General features: G+C 39.0%; 1 protein-coding gene across 1 annotated transcript in view; it reads right to left on the bottom strand.

Moving 5' to 3' along the window:
* MYBPC3 (myosin binding protein C3) overlaps nucleotides 1-11386 on the bottom strand; it is a 60012-nt gene extending 48626 nt beyond the window's left edge. The window contains exons 1-4 of the mRNA XM_063398425.1: nucleotides 11249-11386; nucleotides 2321-2587; nucleotides 316-411; nucleotides 6-92 (exon numbers count right to left, since the gene is read on the bottom strand). Of these exons, the coding sequence (XP_063254495.1) occupies nucleotides 6-92; nucleotides 316-411; nucleotides 2321-2587; nucleotides 11249-11273 (475 nt within the window). The 5' untranslated portion in view covers nucleotides 11274-11386. The remainder of the gene's footprint in view (nucleotides 1-5; nucleotides 93-315; nucleotides 412-2320; nucleotides 2588-11248) is intronic.
* Nucleotides 11387-16495: the final 5109 nt, after the last annotated feature.

Below are 16495 nucleotides of genomic sequence, written 5' to 3'. Positions count from 1 at the left end.
CTCACCAACAGTAACTTCTCCATCCTGTGGTCGTGCCACAAAGAGCCCAATGGGGTCCAGGGGTTCTTCTGGTTGTGTCTCAGCAGATGAAACTGAAATAAACATCATAATTACTGTTTAGGATTTTTTGCCTCATACAACATAGCTCATTAGTTAAATTTTAAAATATCTCAGTAGATTTCTTCTGCCTCTGAGATTCCGTATTCTTTATGATCTGCTTTCATCTACTATCTCTATCTCACTCCAAGGAGTCCCTGTGTATGTTCTTCCCTTCTGCTAATAAACCAGACTTGATGACAATGTTGATTCTCTTACCTTCTGTGTTTTGGCTGCTTTCTGCTGGTGGAGCAGGTGACTCTGAGGCAGCTGGGGCTGGAACAGCTTCTGCAGGAGTGACTGTCTCACTCTTTTCTGGAAATTAATGTAAGCCAAGATTAGAGAAAGTCATATTTCCTCTTTCTTTCTTAGAGAAATTTTGCAAAAGAACTGCCTTTAATATATGTTAGGAAATGCAGAGAAATTAGCTGTTTTTTCCTAGAGCTTAGACAATGTGCTGGGAGCAGAAGGGGCCCACTGAAGCTGGATGATAAGGCTTTTTCTTTGGCTGAGCCCAGAAAGAACTGATGCCTGTTTTTATTAAATTCTACAGTCTTGATGTGTAGAAACTTGTCAGCTGATGAATAATGCTATTATTTGTTGCAAACATCAGTAGTCTAAACAGAAAAGGTAATGAAAAATGATGTAATTATTATCTTTGTAAACAGTTTGCTTATTCATGAGATTTTGTTCAGCGATGCTGTTGGAATGTAGTGTTACAAAGGCTATTGTTGTGCAGCTTGGAAAAAGCTCTAGACACTGCTAGTAAACCATATGGATAAAGTATTCTAAAAATCCATCTGTAATTTCTTCCCCTGGCTTATGGAAGTTTATATCCTCTCAATTAAACCGTGACCTCAGAGACAAATTCAGGCAAATGCATTTGGCACAATGGAGAAGACAGAATTGTCTGAAAATGGAGTAGGAGTGAGCAACTGGAGCAGAGGGAGGGAGGTAGAATTTCTTGAAATAGATCAGTTGCAGCAAGATATTTTTTCCCTGTAGGTAGTGGAGCCACTTCCAAATAATAATGGGCAATCCAGTTACTCTGTAACATTACACACTCCACTGTGCTCCATAGCATTATTTGCAAGTTATCTGCCCATGGCAGGCTCTACATGGAACTAACCTGAAAGGCAATGAGGAAAATATAATGAGTACAGTATGGATCACTTTGCTTTTGGGATGAGATAGTCAGCAGGACCTTATTTCTGCATGCTCTGGCAGCTGTCAAGTTGTCCTAATCCATACCAGGATTTCCCTTTACACATAATCTGTCATGCCCTGTCTTTGAATATGGAACAGGACATCTTGAATCACGTTAAACATTCCTCAGTTTCTGTCCAGCTGACCAGAAGGTCTCACAAGGCCTCATCATGTTGCTAGAACAAACAGTGATAGCAAAGAAAAGGAAGTGATACGAACAACCTGAGTTTGAGGCTTTTCACCAAGTTAAAAAGCAAAGTCAAATACAAGAAGTGGTAAATGGATACAATTTTGGAGGGGAAAAGGGATCTGGAAGGTCAAAACATTTCAAAAAACAAGTGATTTCATCTATCCTAAGCATCTTCAGATATTTGTTTCATGAGACAATTCTAGGGAATTTGACTCTTTAGATTTATTCCCAGGAAAAGCCAGGGAAAGTTTTTGAAACTTCCATGTAACTGGTCTTTTAATGTGTAAGAAGGTAGTAATAATGAGAGATACACAAATAACACAAAGGTTACTCTTCATATTCAAGCCCTTCTTGAAATACACATTTTTGGTAGCAGGAGATTTTGGGACAATTTTGGGGAATGTACGAGCTTCTAGAAACATTACAGTATAACTTGTAATGTTTTGTCAATTGTTACAATTTTGTATTTAAATTAAATTATGATAAGAAATCCTAAGATCGGGCATCTTCGTTTAGGTCAGGGTGGGGGTTAGATTAGCTTTGCTTTACAGTAGTTAAGTGTAAGAGCTTGACAGAATGCTAAAGATGTAAACTGATGTTTCCCCTGTGATCTCCTCTCTGTGGACTCCTGACACCTGGAAAGAGGTGTCTTAGCCACAGGAAATGTATTCCTCATCTTAATATGAATTAGTACCTTCAAATAACTGGGCAAAACAGATGTATTGCTGGTAGAGAAATTTTACAGTGTTAAAATGGGCCTTATTCATGAAGGTTGCACGTGGGACTGGAAATACTGATGAGACCAGAATTGCTTAGGAAATGTTGTACCTGGTTCCTTGACCTTGAGTTCAAATTTGACCTTGGAACTTCCAGCTATTACAGCATATGTCACATCATCTTCTTTTCCCACATTATTAATTGTCAGTGAATGCTTGTTGCCTTCTGTCTTGATGACATATTTTTCACTTTCAGTAATTTCTGTGCCGGCTCGCTGCCATTTCACCTTGATGCCAGATTTTTCTGTCTCTGCTTCAAACACAGCTGTGTTTCCGGCTGTCACCTCTGTTGTCTTTGGCTTCTTGGTAAACGCAGAAACTAAAAAAAGAGAGAGGGCTCACTAAAATCTGTTTTGCAATTGTGGCGTATCTGGTGTAGTCAGCTGTTGTGGCTGCAGCAGCTGTCTCCTTGCTCTCCCATCTGCCCATGCAAGATATAAATTACAACACTTTCCACAGAGAAGTTGTGGAATTGTCTTTGAGTTTATCAGGTTCTGTGTCTCACTGAGATGTCATATCCTCCACACTGTCATGAAATAAAGTGGAATGGATGGCAAATTCACCTCCCTTTCTGTCTTCCTCTTTCTTTTCCCCCATACTGAGCTCTGATTTTCCATAAGTGAATGTTGTGGTCTGTGATAAGATAGCGTGGTAAATATTCTTACATATCTAGCTGTCTACACTAATTTGCCATGCACTTTTATCTAGAATTATCAATTTTGTCCTAATAGCTGCTTAATATGGTTGTTACAGAGGATCACGATCTGTTCTTCAACAACACTGCAGTTTGTGCACTAACCTGTGCCCTAATACACCACACTGAATTAATGGTTCAGCTTCAGTCCTTCTGTTTGACTGATCAAGGCTTTAATGGAAAGGGATTCACATTCTTATGATGACCCTTGTCATTTCATTCCAGCTAAAATGATATCAATTGTTGTTTGTATTCAGAAGCTTACTTCAGCATTAAAAGTTGAAGTACTTGACTAAATGACACTCTATAACAATTAATTTTCTAATTACTTAGAAGGTAGATTAAAATATTTCCTTAACGTGTCAAGAGACACTTAGGAAGCTTATAATGAGAATTAATGAAATTATTAATATATAGGGTGAACAAATGTCAACCAAACAATGTTTTAATTCGTATGCAATCAAAGTAGCACAGCAGATAAGAAATTGTAAACAAGCAATGTATCATGATTTTGATCCACAGGTATCCTAATCTCTCTCAAGATTAGGTTTTAGTAAAGTAACTTATTTTAGCAATTTCTTAAACCTGAGTTTATTTATTTATATTTATTCATCTTTATTTTGAATCAAGTTTTAAATTTTATGCTTGTGTTTCTGACTTCATAAAATCTGTTATGATTTGCTAATTGCCATGAGCTATGTTCATGTGTAAAAATACCAGCAATTAACACTCTGATTCATACACTGCATAGTTTTTTGTGCATCATTCTGCCATCTTTCTATTGACTCACCCCTGTATAACTACATTTTTATAAAATTCTAGTAATTTCATCACATCTAATTTTATCAGTCACCTCTGTGGCATATTGTCTATAGCTCTCCTCCTCAGGCAGCCACAAGAACTCTTCCAAACAACACGACATGGTTATAATTAGCCTTGAACTTTTAGTTCTGCTTTATAAAAATGAAAGGAACATGGCATGAAAATGTTTTAAAAGAAAAAGTTTATATTCATGTTCAAACAGGTGCTTTGGTTCATGTACATTGGTATATTGTTAATAATACCATCTTTTCTTTTTATAAAATCTCTATTCTTGTAGCATGTCTTCAGACTGCATAATTAGTTGACCTTAGTGGAGTTACATCTGCAAAGATTTCATCTGATGGTCTTTAGTCATAATATTAAATACATGCTCCTTGCATTGTTTTACAAATGATTCAAACCTTCTTAAGCCTCAGTTAAAATATGAACTACAAACACCTTTAGAGTTTAGCAAATATTGAATTTTGCTTTTCTTCATTATATATAAAAAAATTACATTTTTTCAAATTCTTTTTCTTCCTCCCCATTTTATATTTCTGATGAAAACACAATTTTCTTTTTCACTGAGCCTAAAAACGCCTTGACTGACCTCCTGTTTTATTCTTCTTCATGTTTTCCTTCCCTGTTAAAAGCGTGGGAAAGTTCCTCTGGGGTGAGTGCAATATTCCTGCATGCTTATAATTGAGTTTTTTTCCAATCTGGTGCACCAGTCCTTTAAAACCACAGTGCTTTGTAGAATATGGGGCTGTGCACTGCAGTGTCCCAAAGTGTGCTGCCTGTTACCTGTTGCACACAACGCGGATACCGCGTTGCACTTCTGTAAATAACACAGCAGGGAGGGCATTGATGCAGCATATCCTGAATAACTGCAGGAGAGGTGCTGTGCACAGCAGGCTGGACATGCACGATTCAAAAGACACGTAAAGGTGGCCAGGCTGCTGCACAGTGGGCAGGCAGGTCCCTTCTGGGACCCTCTCCACTGCTGGCTCCTTTCTCTATGATTCTACAGACAAAGCAGCAGAGGCGTGTTTTCAGACTTTGAGCGCTATTATCATCGCTCTTCTATTTAAGCACAAAAGAATCTATAAATATATTAATTACCTAACAGCAAAGTGATTTGTAAAGCTTCCAGCCTACAGTGTCAGGGTTTCATGACACACATACTTGGAAGTGACTCTGTGATCTGCTGCACACCCTGTAAAGTGATTAGGTTTCTTACATTTGCTTTGTAGATGACTCAACAAGAACAAAATTGTTGGCGAGAACACAGTGAGAAATCTCCACCACTGCATTCCTGGCTTTAGGAAATCTAAACACATATGCAGAATTTTATAAGTAAGGCTACTTGTATTCCCTCCCCCCTTTCCTGCCAAAAGACTCACTTTAATTCCAACTTAAAATGACTGTGAGTATTTCTTGTAAGTGCAGAATTGGAAAAGCCAAAAATCTCCCATGAGAACAAAGGCCTGCAAGAACAGTTGTTGTGTACCCACTTCTTAACTGGTAAAGAAGAGGCTTGGGTTTTAATTGAGTCTTTTTCCTGTACTTGAGATTCAGTCAGTGCAGGGCAGTGTCCAGGCTTCTCTCTATACAGTTGTATTCTCTTTCATCTTTCACTGTTCAGTTCAGTTATTCTCCACCCTTCATTGTGCCTGCTCGTTTAAGTAATGTGTAAATCCAAGCTGGCCAGAAGTTTTCTTTTTCTCATGCAGTCATTCCAATCTAACTTGGGTATTTCCTCATTAGGAATACTCCTAAACACTCACCATCCAAAACTTCTGGTCTGTCCTGAGAAAGACACTTTTGCCTGCTTTTATCAGAAACATATTCCCCATCTGACAATCTCTCTCACTTCAATTTTTGGCTTCTACCCAGATATACCCCTCTGAGTTCTATACATCCATCACGTACTCTAAGCACTCTTGAGTATGACCACCACCATGAGGCTGTGGAAAACCCAATGCCTGTGACACCTCTTGTGTGATGTTGTGGAATGTGTCTGTCAGCCCCTGGCAGGTCTCAGGCACTGTCCTGTGTGTCCCTGACTCCAGGTGCCCGTGAGTCAGGAGCTGTAGGGCTGGGGCACCTGGTGTCCCCTGCTGCCCACTGTGTTAGCTCTCTGATTCCTGGTGTGTTCTAACCCAGCCCACAAGGGGAGAGGAAGGTGACTTTAGTACCAGCACACCATGGCAGCTCTGGAGAGAGAGCAGAGACCCCTGTGAGTTACCAGTGTGATGAAGACAGAAAGTATTGAAGGTGCTCTGTGTGTGTGTTTAGTGGGGGTGGAATTGGTATTGCTGTGGGGATTTAATGGAGGGAGAGAAGAGGGATGTGAAGCTAATAAAGAAAAATGAGCCTAGGACCTTTTTGTACTAACCCATTTTTCAACACTTCACCTCTCATAACCCAGGGATTCCTTATCACTTCTAGCTTCCATAATGCCAACACAGTCACATAATTTCTCAGTAGTGTAAACCAGCAATTTTTATGCCAGGCAGAAGAGGAAACAGCTGTATGTGGTCTGCAGTTATCTTGCAGAAACTTTTTGGTGGTTAAGGCTGCAGCTACCAGAACTTGCATTCTCTAAAACTCTTGAAACACCTGAAGATTTACACATCAGCCATAACACTGTACGTGTTACAGAAGTTGCAGTTTAATTGGTCAGTAATAAAAGCTGCTGTTTGGAGGTCTGTGATCAGATTGTATTTTGAAAATTTATTAGTAACTCTTTCAATCAGAAGGATGAAGAAAAATGAAACACATTTGCTTTGGGCCAAATTAAACTAGAAAGAAAGAATTTCAGTTCCAAAACTAATTTTCTGTAATAATCACCTATATAAAATAACAAAACTCGTATTCTGCCTTCATTCTGCTGCCATTTATTAAATCTCCATACTAGTACCTTCATGTTTTCTCCTTTACTTTCTGGCCTGCTTTGAAGCAATGTCCTTCTAACAGCCATCATCAAACGAGTTCACTGTTATGCTTCAAGTCCTTTTCATGCTCTCCTGTGCAAAATCCAAGAAATGGCTAAGCTACTACCAGGGTTTACATCTATTGTACTAATAATTGTTTCCTTTACTCTCCTGTTGAACTATCTATCTATTTACTGGGCTTTTCTTTTATGAGTGTTTTGAGGCAGACACAGTTTTTCTGTTGTCTTTGTCCAGCATCAAACTGTTAGTAGGTAGCTGCTAAGTACAGTTGTATCTCTAAAAAGAATAAAAATTAGTATAGAAGCTAGAAGAGCAATTCTTATTTCATTATTGTCAGAAAAAGTGGAGGTAAGGTGTATATTAAAATAATATTCAAATTACCAAAATAATTTGATTTGCTAGCAACATTCCCTAAATAATCTGTCTTAGAGTCTTAAGCATCAGCTGAAAACCTATGCCTGAAATACTGAAATTTCAAAGTATGTGTGAATTATGTGAAATGAAAGTGAGCAAGAAATGTGGATTCTACCAGAGTGATTTTAACTACATAGAGTGGTAGAGGAGAATATGTGTTAGATGACATTTTCAGATGATATTTCTGCCTTTCTGAAATAAAACCTGTTAAAGGTATAAATTCTTGAGGAGAATCTAATGTATCTGGTTGAATGTAGATGCTAGAAACTACAGTAGAAGTTTGTGATGAGTGAAATTAGAGAAAATAATCACAGGTTTCTCCCACAAAGCTGAGTTCTCTTATTGCACATTCTCTGTATTTGGTCTTAAAATATGTATTGGTCAATATATTTAATTAATATTTAAAAAGTAGTATTAGCTTTTGGAATTCTTTAATTTGTTAATACTTAGTGTTTAAAATTGATCTTTGCTTACACATGGCATCTGGTTTTGCTTCTATATCATTTGCTCTTCCATTGAGTTAAAAGCCAAACTGAGGATAAGCAGATTTCAGTAATGGAGCTTCTAAATTCCTTTCTGAGGAACTATATAAAGATGCTGCACATTCCTCGGTCAGGCCCTAAGTGGCTTCTTGCAATTACAAGCTTAATCATTCCATGATCCAAAAGCTATTGAAAGCCTCAATCTTATCATTCCTTCCCTGCTTCAGCAGCTGAGATTGCAAATTCCTGCAACATGAGCAACAGGCGAGGAATAGTTTCACTAATCAGTCACCTCTCTCTGCATCCATTGCACTTTCTGTGCAAGGGGGACAGTCATGCTCAGCTTGGTTTGAAGCTTGACTCACAAAAGAGGGAACTATGTCTGTATGAATTTGGGGGTTTTCTGCATTCCTGTGGTGCACAGAAGTTTGTTGCAGTACTTTGTTGTGCAAGGTGCTTGCAAATGTGAAAGAATGATCTCATAGTTGAACTAAAATTCTGCAGTTTACTCTTCATTATGTAACATCATGATGATGATGATGATGATGACGATGATGGAAGCCTCTGCATACTTATAAGCTATTTGTCAATTCTTGACAAAATGTCCTAATCAGAACTGTAAAATCTAGACTCTTCAATCTATAAAATATGTGAGTAAAAGTTGACTGATTTTCAGAGAAGGTGAGTAATGTAGACTTCTCCTTTTCCAGCTATAATAATGCACACACTTCCCATTAAGTCCCATTTATCTACTAAATTTGATGTTTAAAAAGTCAACTATTTCCTCCTAATGTCATAAAATATTGCTAGGGAAATGGTTGGGGTTTTCTTAACCTTTCTGAATTCTCACAACAAAAAAATAGTCAAAATTTTCCAAACAGTGAGCTTTTGAACTAAGATTAACTAGGAAATGTTTAAATCAAAGGGAGAAGAACATAAAATTTCTGCAACAGAATCCTGCAAAAAGTGGTGCTTTTCAAAGTTTGATTGTTTGCTCTGACACTAAACTTTTATCGGTCTTATAAGTTCTGTTGCTCTTGTGGATGGTATAGATTTTCTAGAATGGTAAGACAGCTCTTTTGGCATTCTTGAAATAGGTAGGGGAGTGCTTTATCCTGAAGTATTTTAGTTGGGCAGTTTAAAGTGAAAGAATGTCTGTGGGAAAATCTACTTCACCATACCATTTTAAGTTTAATGGTTTATTCAATGATTTTTTTGTGTTTTGGTGGGATTATTGGTGGGTGTTTTTTTTTAGTTTGGGGGTTTTTGGGAGTGTTTTGTTGTTGTTTGTCTCTTATAACCTGTAAAAGGCCTGTTAAAACAGCAGATATAAGCAGAATATCTCTGACCATTCTTTGACATGAAGAATTTTCTTTTGCCTATACACCAGATGCACAAATTTCAGTAATACAGCCTAGGGACTTCTTTGGGCTCTTCAGTAATCTAACTCTGTGGTGTGTGAAATACAGGAATGGTGATTTATCCAAGTCTGAATTGCCCAATGGTTATTTGGCCCTCCCGAGATGGTGCTCAACATTATCCCATCTTGAAATGCTTGAACTGTATAAACAACATGAAATAGAAAACCAAAGGGATTAGTGTCTCCTGGGAGACTGAGAAGATCCTCTCTAAAAATTATGGGCCATGTGAGTGGTTCTGTCTCGCTCAGAGTGGTAACAAGAGCTTTTCCTCCCCCTGCTGTGATAATCCCAGTGTTTGGTCTGGTTTGTTCATAAGAACTGTGTAGGACTAGTGATGTTAGACACCTGTTGGATTTCTCTGGAGAAATAAATTGGAACAGAATTTCTCTTCACCATTAGCCAGCAAAAGTGGGCATCTTCACAGAGACATTGTCTCTCTTCCACAGAGAGTGAAAGTGTTAATTTAAAGGCAATTAAACAATTAGAAATCAGATGTCATAAAGCCAAGGTGATCACACTGTCAAATTTTGCCTACTTTGTTGTATTTTTCTTTTACTGCATTCATAACAATTAGACATTTCAATAAAACTTAAAAATTGGGTGACTTTAAAAGCAGAATATGAGTATGATTTTCTCATTTTTGGGGTGATTACTGAACGTTTGCAGCTTATATTTTCAAGTTTTTGTCTACAATTGCAGCATCTAATATATTTCTTTTTATATATATAAATCTACTTTCATTAGAAATGGAAGCCTTATGAATATGAAATGTTGTTATATTTGTAATAAAATGGAAGGATTGCTGACACCACTGTTGCTTTAGGGTTATCAAATAGAGGGAACACAAAGAATCTTGTTGGAGTTAGCCATGGTTTTGTGCTTTGCAGTTTGTAATGGGAGAGCATCTGGGTGTGTAATGACTCTGCCTCTGGGAGCGGCTGATTTAAAATATTTTGGTCAAATGAAGGTTTTTCTTAACAAGTTCTTCTTTTGTTATTGGGACCATAGGAGGTTGTCTCATTGGCCAAACTGAGAGGAGACCAATGCCTGCTCAGGCCTTTGCAAAGCACAAAGACCATTATTAATAAGTCTCACAGCTGTCACTGGTTAACTCTGGAAACTGCACATTATTAAAAACTCATGCACCTTGTACTGTAATTCAGGTAGTGGTGGTTCTGGGTGTGCACTGGCATCAATGAAGTGACAGCTGTAAAGTGGAGAATCCAGATTTACTACAGGTTTCTCCAGACCTGACTACTGAGTATGTTCACATTTGACAAACAATCATAACTTCAGCTTTTGTCAGTTTTTTCCCCCAAACTTACTTGTGGACACAAAGTGCTCCTGAGGCATCTTTCTCTGCAGGTGTCCTGAAGTTAAACTGTCCCTACCTTCTCTACCTAGGCTGTCTTCCTCCTCAAAACACCCGATCCATTGCACCTTGCACCCCATCCTAGGCCTTCTCTATGTGGGCAGCCTCTGGGCGAGTCCTTATTTGAAGATTTTAAATTAAAACATTCATAAATCTGAAACAGTTTCCTGGCATTTTTCTCTGTGGCTCTGTGACCTTGGCTTTCTGAAAAGGGCTAGCTATCTTCTGGCTCAAGGGGAAAGGATGAAGGAGGGCAAGGGGAAAGAAACTGCATGTATTCCTCACAGTAAAATGTTGCCTTTTTTCCTAGAGTTCTGTTGTCAGTGGTTGAAAGAACTAGAAAGAATAAACTCCAAACCAGACACCGTTTGCTTTCATTTCCACAGAGATTTCATTAACAATAAATACCATCAAATTTTGCCAGTAATACTTCTACAAATTGTCGGGGGAAAAAACCCTCAAACCCAATAGAAAAGCAGGAGAGGTTTATACTAACTGTCCAAGAGAGAGACTACAAGGCTTCATTCTTATTTTTTTCAGAGTCCTAAAGGTACTAGGAAAGGATAGAAAATTAAAAGCATCTGAGAGTTATATGCATTTCACCCCCATTTTTTCCTCATCCATAGTCTCGAGAAAATTCTGTGGCTGAGGGTTATCAAAGGAGTTAGTGATTTATCTGCAAGATCACTCAATATCTCCTACACTTATAACTTAATGAAATAAAATTTCTTTTTTCTGTCTATTTTTCTTTCCCTTTGAGGCATCTCATTTCTTTAGAATACACAATTGACTCATGTTTTTCCCTGTTCTTAGTTTTGTCTGTGAGTTATGATCCTTACCTGTTTTCTTTGCAGGCTCTGGCATCCTCACTCTGTTTGTGGTGAAGCTCCCAGTAGTGTCTGGAAAGCAGGGTGTGAGTTACACAGGAATGTGGCTGCAGGGCTTCTGAGACCCCTCAAGAGCCACTCGAAGGGAGCCCCCATCCTGCTCCTCCCCCTTGATCCCCCACTGTTGTCAACCACGGCACTTTATCAGCAGCAGGGCACGCCTGGCAGGCTGCATCAGCTGGGATAAATATAGCCAAGTTCCAGGAGCAGGGAGCTCAAGCCACCCGGACTGGCTACCACGGATCTGCTGGTATAAACCAGAGCACAGTGCGATGCTGCACATGCGTACGGAGCATTTGCTAGCTCCAGGCATGTATTGTCCAGCAGTGCCATGTTTAGAGCATGTTCAGCAGGCTAGATCTGATAGTTACAGCTCCTGCATGCTGGCTCCTGCTTACTCTAAGTGTGTATTTGCTTACATTCTTACTGCTTATTTCAGGTTTTGTTTTTGTCATAATTGGGTCAGAGCTGAACAGCCCCATAGAAACTGTTTTTCTTGTTTCTTATTTTAGCTCTTCTACTGAAGACTGTATTTGTAGAACTAACTGAACCTTAAGGAAAGAACTTTTTGTTGCAGGGACACTTACACATTACTGACATTTGCAGTCACAAGTAGAAAGCATGACACTACTTAAATAGTCTTAGTCCTCCCTCCCCATCCACCCACATGATCCACAGCATGCATTTCTTGATAACTAGCAAGTTTTTTTTTCCTTCTTTAAAAAATCATTTTAAAAATAGTTCCAAGGTTCTGTTTTTCATCACTAGACATTTCAATTTTGCTTAATCATATAGAAAAGACCTGGGGGAAAATCTCACTAGAAAATTGTTCTTGTATGGCCATTTCCTATTCTAATCATTGCTTCTTGTTTATTCATATATTTAGCATATGGAAAAATAATAACTGTGGACAATCATTCTGTTATCATTGTGATGGTTTACCAATTTTGAGTTTTAAGGTTTACCAAAGAAACTCTGGAGGCCAAATATTTAGCATATTTTAGCCACCACTAGTATTGACAAAATTATTTTCAAAAAAAGGTGTAGTTTTCATTTTTTCCCCCAGCTTTACTATCCTGTAAAAAACTAATTTTTAAAGGATTTCATCTTTTGGCACGGAGTTCAGAATAGACCAATGTGCAAGCAGCTCATCAGTCACTGTGTCTGTCTTTCTCTCAGTAGGCTGACAGGACAAATGTGAACATGCAAGAAACATTGCTGATACCTCTCCTGATTTAGGGCCAAATATCTCCTCGAGTGAGGAAGACAAGCAGGATGTCATCTGTGCTTATTTCCCATTGCCTCTGTTTCTAGTGGAGCACAGGTTACCACGAAATGTATTTGATGATCTTGTGCCTGGGGTATTTCACTGGGAGTCAGGAAATCTTAGCTATTTGCCTTGACTTGAAACCTTTCAAAGGGCTTGGGTCTCACTTCTTCCCCACAGTGAAACAGAGCTATGAGGATTTAATCTGATGCAGGGAAATGATCTGAACCTAATAATAACTTTGCAGATTTTGTGATTTTTTAATGTTATTTAAAATAACATTTCAAATGTTTGCTATGTTCAAGATGGGGAAAAAGAAATGTTTTGTCTGCCATTACATCTTAGGTTACCAGGTGGCAGCATTGTTGTAATAGTAAACTTTTTCTAGCATTTTCTATATTAATGATGTTATGTTATGTTTAAGTTACGTTATGTTATGTTGCATTATATCATAGAATATTATATAATATCATATTGAGATGACATATCCTTATATTGTATTATACTATATATTTTAACAACAAAACTTCTATGCAAATGAAATACATAATTTCAATGGCTACACTGACCCAAAGCAGATGTGTAGTGGGTTGTGATAACTACTTTCCAGTGCACTGCAACACTAGGTTGTTTAGCAAGTGTGTGAAGCTTCATCCTGTATTCAAATGAAACTGATATACAAGAACAGTGAAGATGCAATAAATGTTTCAGGGCCTGTGCTTAAAAGTGACTGAGAGGGAAAATTCTTCCTTGTCAGAAGAAATACTCTGAAATGGTTGTGTTTCAGGCAGTGACTTTCACCATGTAATTAAAAATCAAGTTCAAAAATGACAGAAATTGCTGGCCTGCAGTGAAAAGCTGTGTGATTTTGGATAGTTGCACCATGGCTTACGCAGACAAAACCAAGGATTTACTTTTTAAAAATTTATTTATAGCCAAAGTTAGCAGCCCCTCCTTCTAAAAAGACTATTCAGCTTCTTATTAAAAGTCTATGTATTTAGGTGCTTGTGACTTTGCCCAAATGTAGCTAACCAGGCGGAAAGTCTATATATTGCTTTTCTGTTTTGGGCTTCTTTTCCTGATAGTTTCTGTCATGCCATTTAATTTCTTGTCTTTATTTCTGTTTCTTTGCTTCTCTGCCTCTTTGTTTGGTTTCAAGAAAACATCACCTCCTTGGTGGTTTGGCAGTTTCTGAGGACAAGGCAGTAAAATTGGCTGCAGATTTACTGGTGTGAGTGGTGGGAAGCTGAGGTGGCCCAGTGCAGAGCACAGGCCCAGCAGGACTCATCCACTGAAGAGCTCATGGAACCACAGAATATCCTGGGCTGGAAGGGATCCACAAGGATCAAGTCCAGCTCCTGACCTTGCACAGGACAGCCCTAATACTCATACCATGTGCCTAAGGCTGTTATCCAAATGATTCTTGAACTCTGGCAGGCTCCTGCTGTGACTTTTCTGGGCGTTCTGTTCTAGTTCTAGATCCTCTGGGTGAAGGATCAACCTAAACCTCGCTGTTTCCTTTGAGTTTCTAAATCACAGAGTGCTGGCGTGTACAGTGCCAAGCCCTTGACCTTACTGACAGAACTGGAGTTTACAGGGATTTAGGAGACTTGGGTAATGCTGGTGCTGCTCCTTTGAGCTTCCCTCTGCACAACCATTTTGTATCCCTACCCTTCACACTCTGTATTTGAGTTCTTTCTGTATATTTGTCAGTAACTTGCTTTCGTTTCAGGGATGTTCTTTTAACTGGCTTCATGATAAACAACCTGAGTTTCTGCAGATTCTAGACTAAGGGGAAAAAATGCAGCCTGCATATGCCCAGTGAGAACTTTCTACATTTCATCCTTTGAAGGAGTATTGTTTGTGCCAGCGAGGTCCAGTGCAGGGGTCAGCAGGGTGTTCTATGCGTTTATCTCTGGGCTAATGTGGGACTTGAACTTGATCCACGCACCTGAACTGAAAGCAAACAGCCTTTGTGTTCTGTGCTCCAAATATTATCTCCCTCAGGCACATCAAAATAAAGGGGAGAACTGGCATGGCTGAGGGGCAAATAGATGGAACTTCAGAGAGGAAAGGGATCACACCAAGTACAGTAGGAGGAGGAAGTAAAAATATGTGATTGAAGGGCATGGGTGAGGAGAGAAAATTGATTTTTCTACGTAATATGGGAGGGATTTGAAATACATTCTCAAAGGACAAGAATATTAGATGGGGAGCTGGGATAGAAATGGGGCGAGGGAAGAGAACTGGTGATAAGATTGAAACTGTAAGAGGATGTGGGATGGCAAAACTATAAATGGCTGAACAGATACATTGGAACTGAGAACCTTTCACATAAAGAGAAGCTGACTGGAGGCATATGTGAGAAAAGTTGGCCGGAGAGGAAGCAATAAACTAGCTGGGTAAAAGTTGAAAATGGACGTTGAGAATAAAGCAGTTAGAATCTACTCAGTATGGAGGCATCTACTGGCTGGATCTAGGCATGGAGAAAAGCTGAGCAAAGAGCTGGGAACTGATAGCTCAGGCTGGCAGAGAAAGGAAAGCAATGTGTGGGTGAGTGGGGAAAAAATGGAAGAGGGAATATCAAGAGAAGAAATCGAAAATTGTGTTTTTGAAAGCAGACACCCAAAACTCAGAAACTTAGGTAGATCTAAAAGAACCCAAACTGATTTGTATACGCAAATGCCCAGCTCAGCACCCAAACATTCTTCACTTTGCATAAGGCAGAGGAATCGAAGCATTCTGCACAAAGGCACCAGTGGTCAAAGAGGTTCTTATACCTAGAGCGCTGCTGGGGAGTCAAAACAGCAGCTCAGGGGGAGCCCTTAAGGCACAGAAACTGCATTCCTTCCTACCACAAAGCCGCTTCCCCAATCCTTTGCATAACCTTGGTCTCCCCAATACCTCCTCCCACCCTTCTTTCTCCTCCACCACCTCCTGCTAACCCTTATCTGCTCCACCACATCCTCATTCCCCTCCTGTCCATAGACTGCTCTGCTCATTCTCACGTACTGCTTTGGCTCCCCAATAGCAAAAAAGTAACACTGTGGGGAACTAAAGGCATGAAGAAGGAGGATGTGGCTGGATGAGTGGAGAGAATGGAAAGAAACTCAGAATGGAAAGAAAGTTGCCCTGAAAAACCCGATCTACTAGGCCTGCTTCAAGTAGGGGGTTGGATGGAGTGACCTCCAAACGTCCCTTCCAACCCAGGTTGCTCTGTGATCCTGTGTGCTGATGTGAGGTGTTGGGCTGAGGCAGACACGGATGAGTTATGGGTGAGGAAATGAGAAAGAATATCTCAGACTACTGCTGTTCTCATGTTCTCTGGAAGAAGTTCACATTCCCCAGCTCTTGGAATAGGACTCTGATTATTTGGTTTATATACAGACTTCTCTAATAGCACAGGCTCAGCTGAGCCAACTGAATTGCAACTTGCAAATTTGTTAGAGAAAAAAGGTGAAACTTGGTGAAGTTTTAGCTACTGTCACAGTTGCTTTAAAGAGCAAGATCTTCATCTATTTGACTGTAATATCAGGGGATCCTTTACATTAGTGTTTTCTTTACAAGTGCTACATTTTTACTGTTTTAGGTACATGAGTATGCAAAACTATGTAAATCTGATTTGAGTATTTCTTAGAACAAGGAAAGGTGGTCAAATAGCAAGTTAACACACAGAATAAATTAAATGCAATTTCTTGGAATTGGTACCACAGTCTCTGTCATATCATAGTCTTTTCTATCCCCCATCCATACATTTTCAATACCCAAGTGTGGGATTTCCATACTGTTCTGGGCATTCTCAAAGAAAAAATGCTTATTGTGTTGTGATCAGTAATAAGGTCTTTGCTAGGAATTTACAATGTGCAGCTAGAGTATAAGGAAAATTCTAAGCAACAGTATAAATAGATTGAACTGAACTGTCATGTGATATA

Source organism: Prinia subflava, chromosome 5, assembly GCF_021018805.1.
Source record: "Prinia subflava isolate CZ2003 ecotype Zambia chromosome 5, Cam_Psub_1.2, whole genome shotgun sequence".
NCBI classification, from domain to species: Eukaryota; Metazoa; Chordata; class Aves; order Passeriformes; family Cisticolidae; genus Prinia; species Prinia subflava.
The sequence above is the reverse complement of the archived record's forward strand: the minus strand, read 5'-3'. Positions and strand labels throughout refer to the sequence as shown.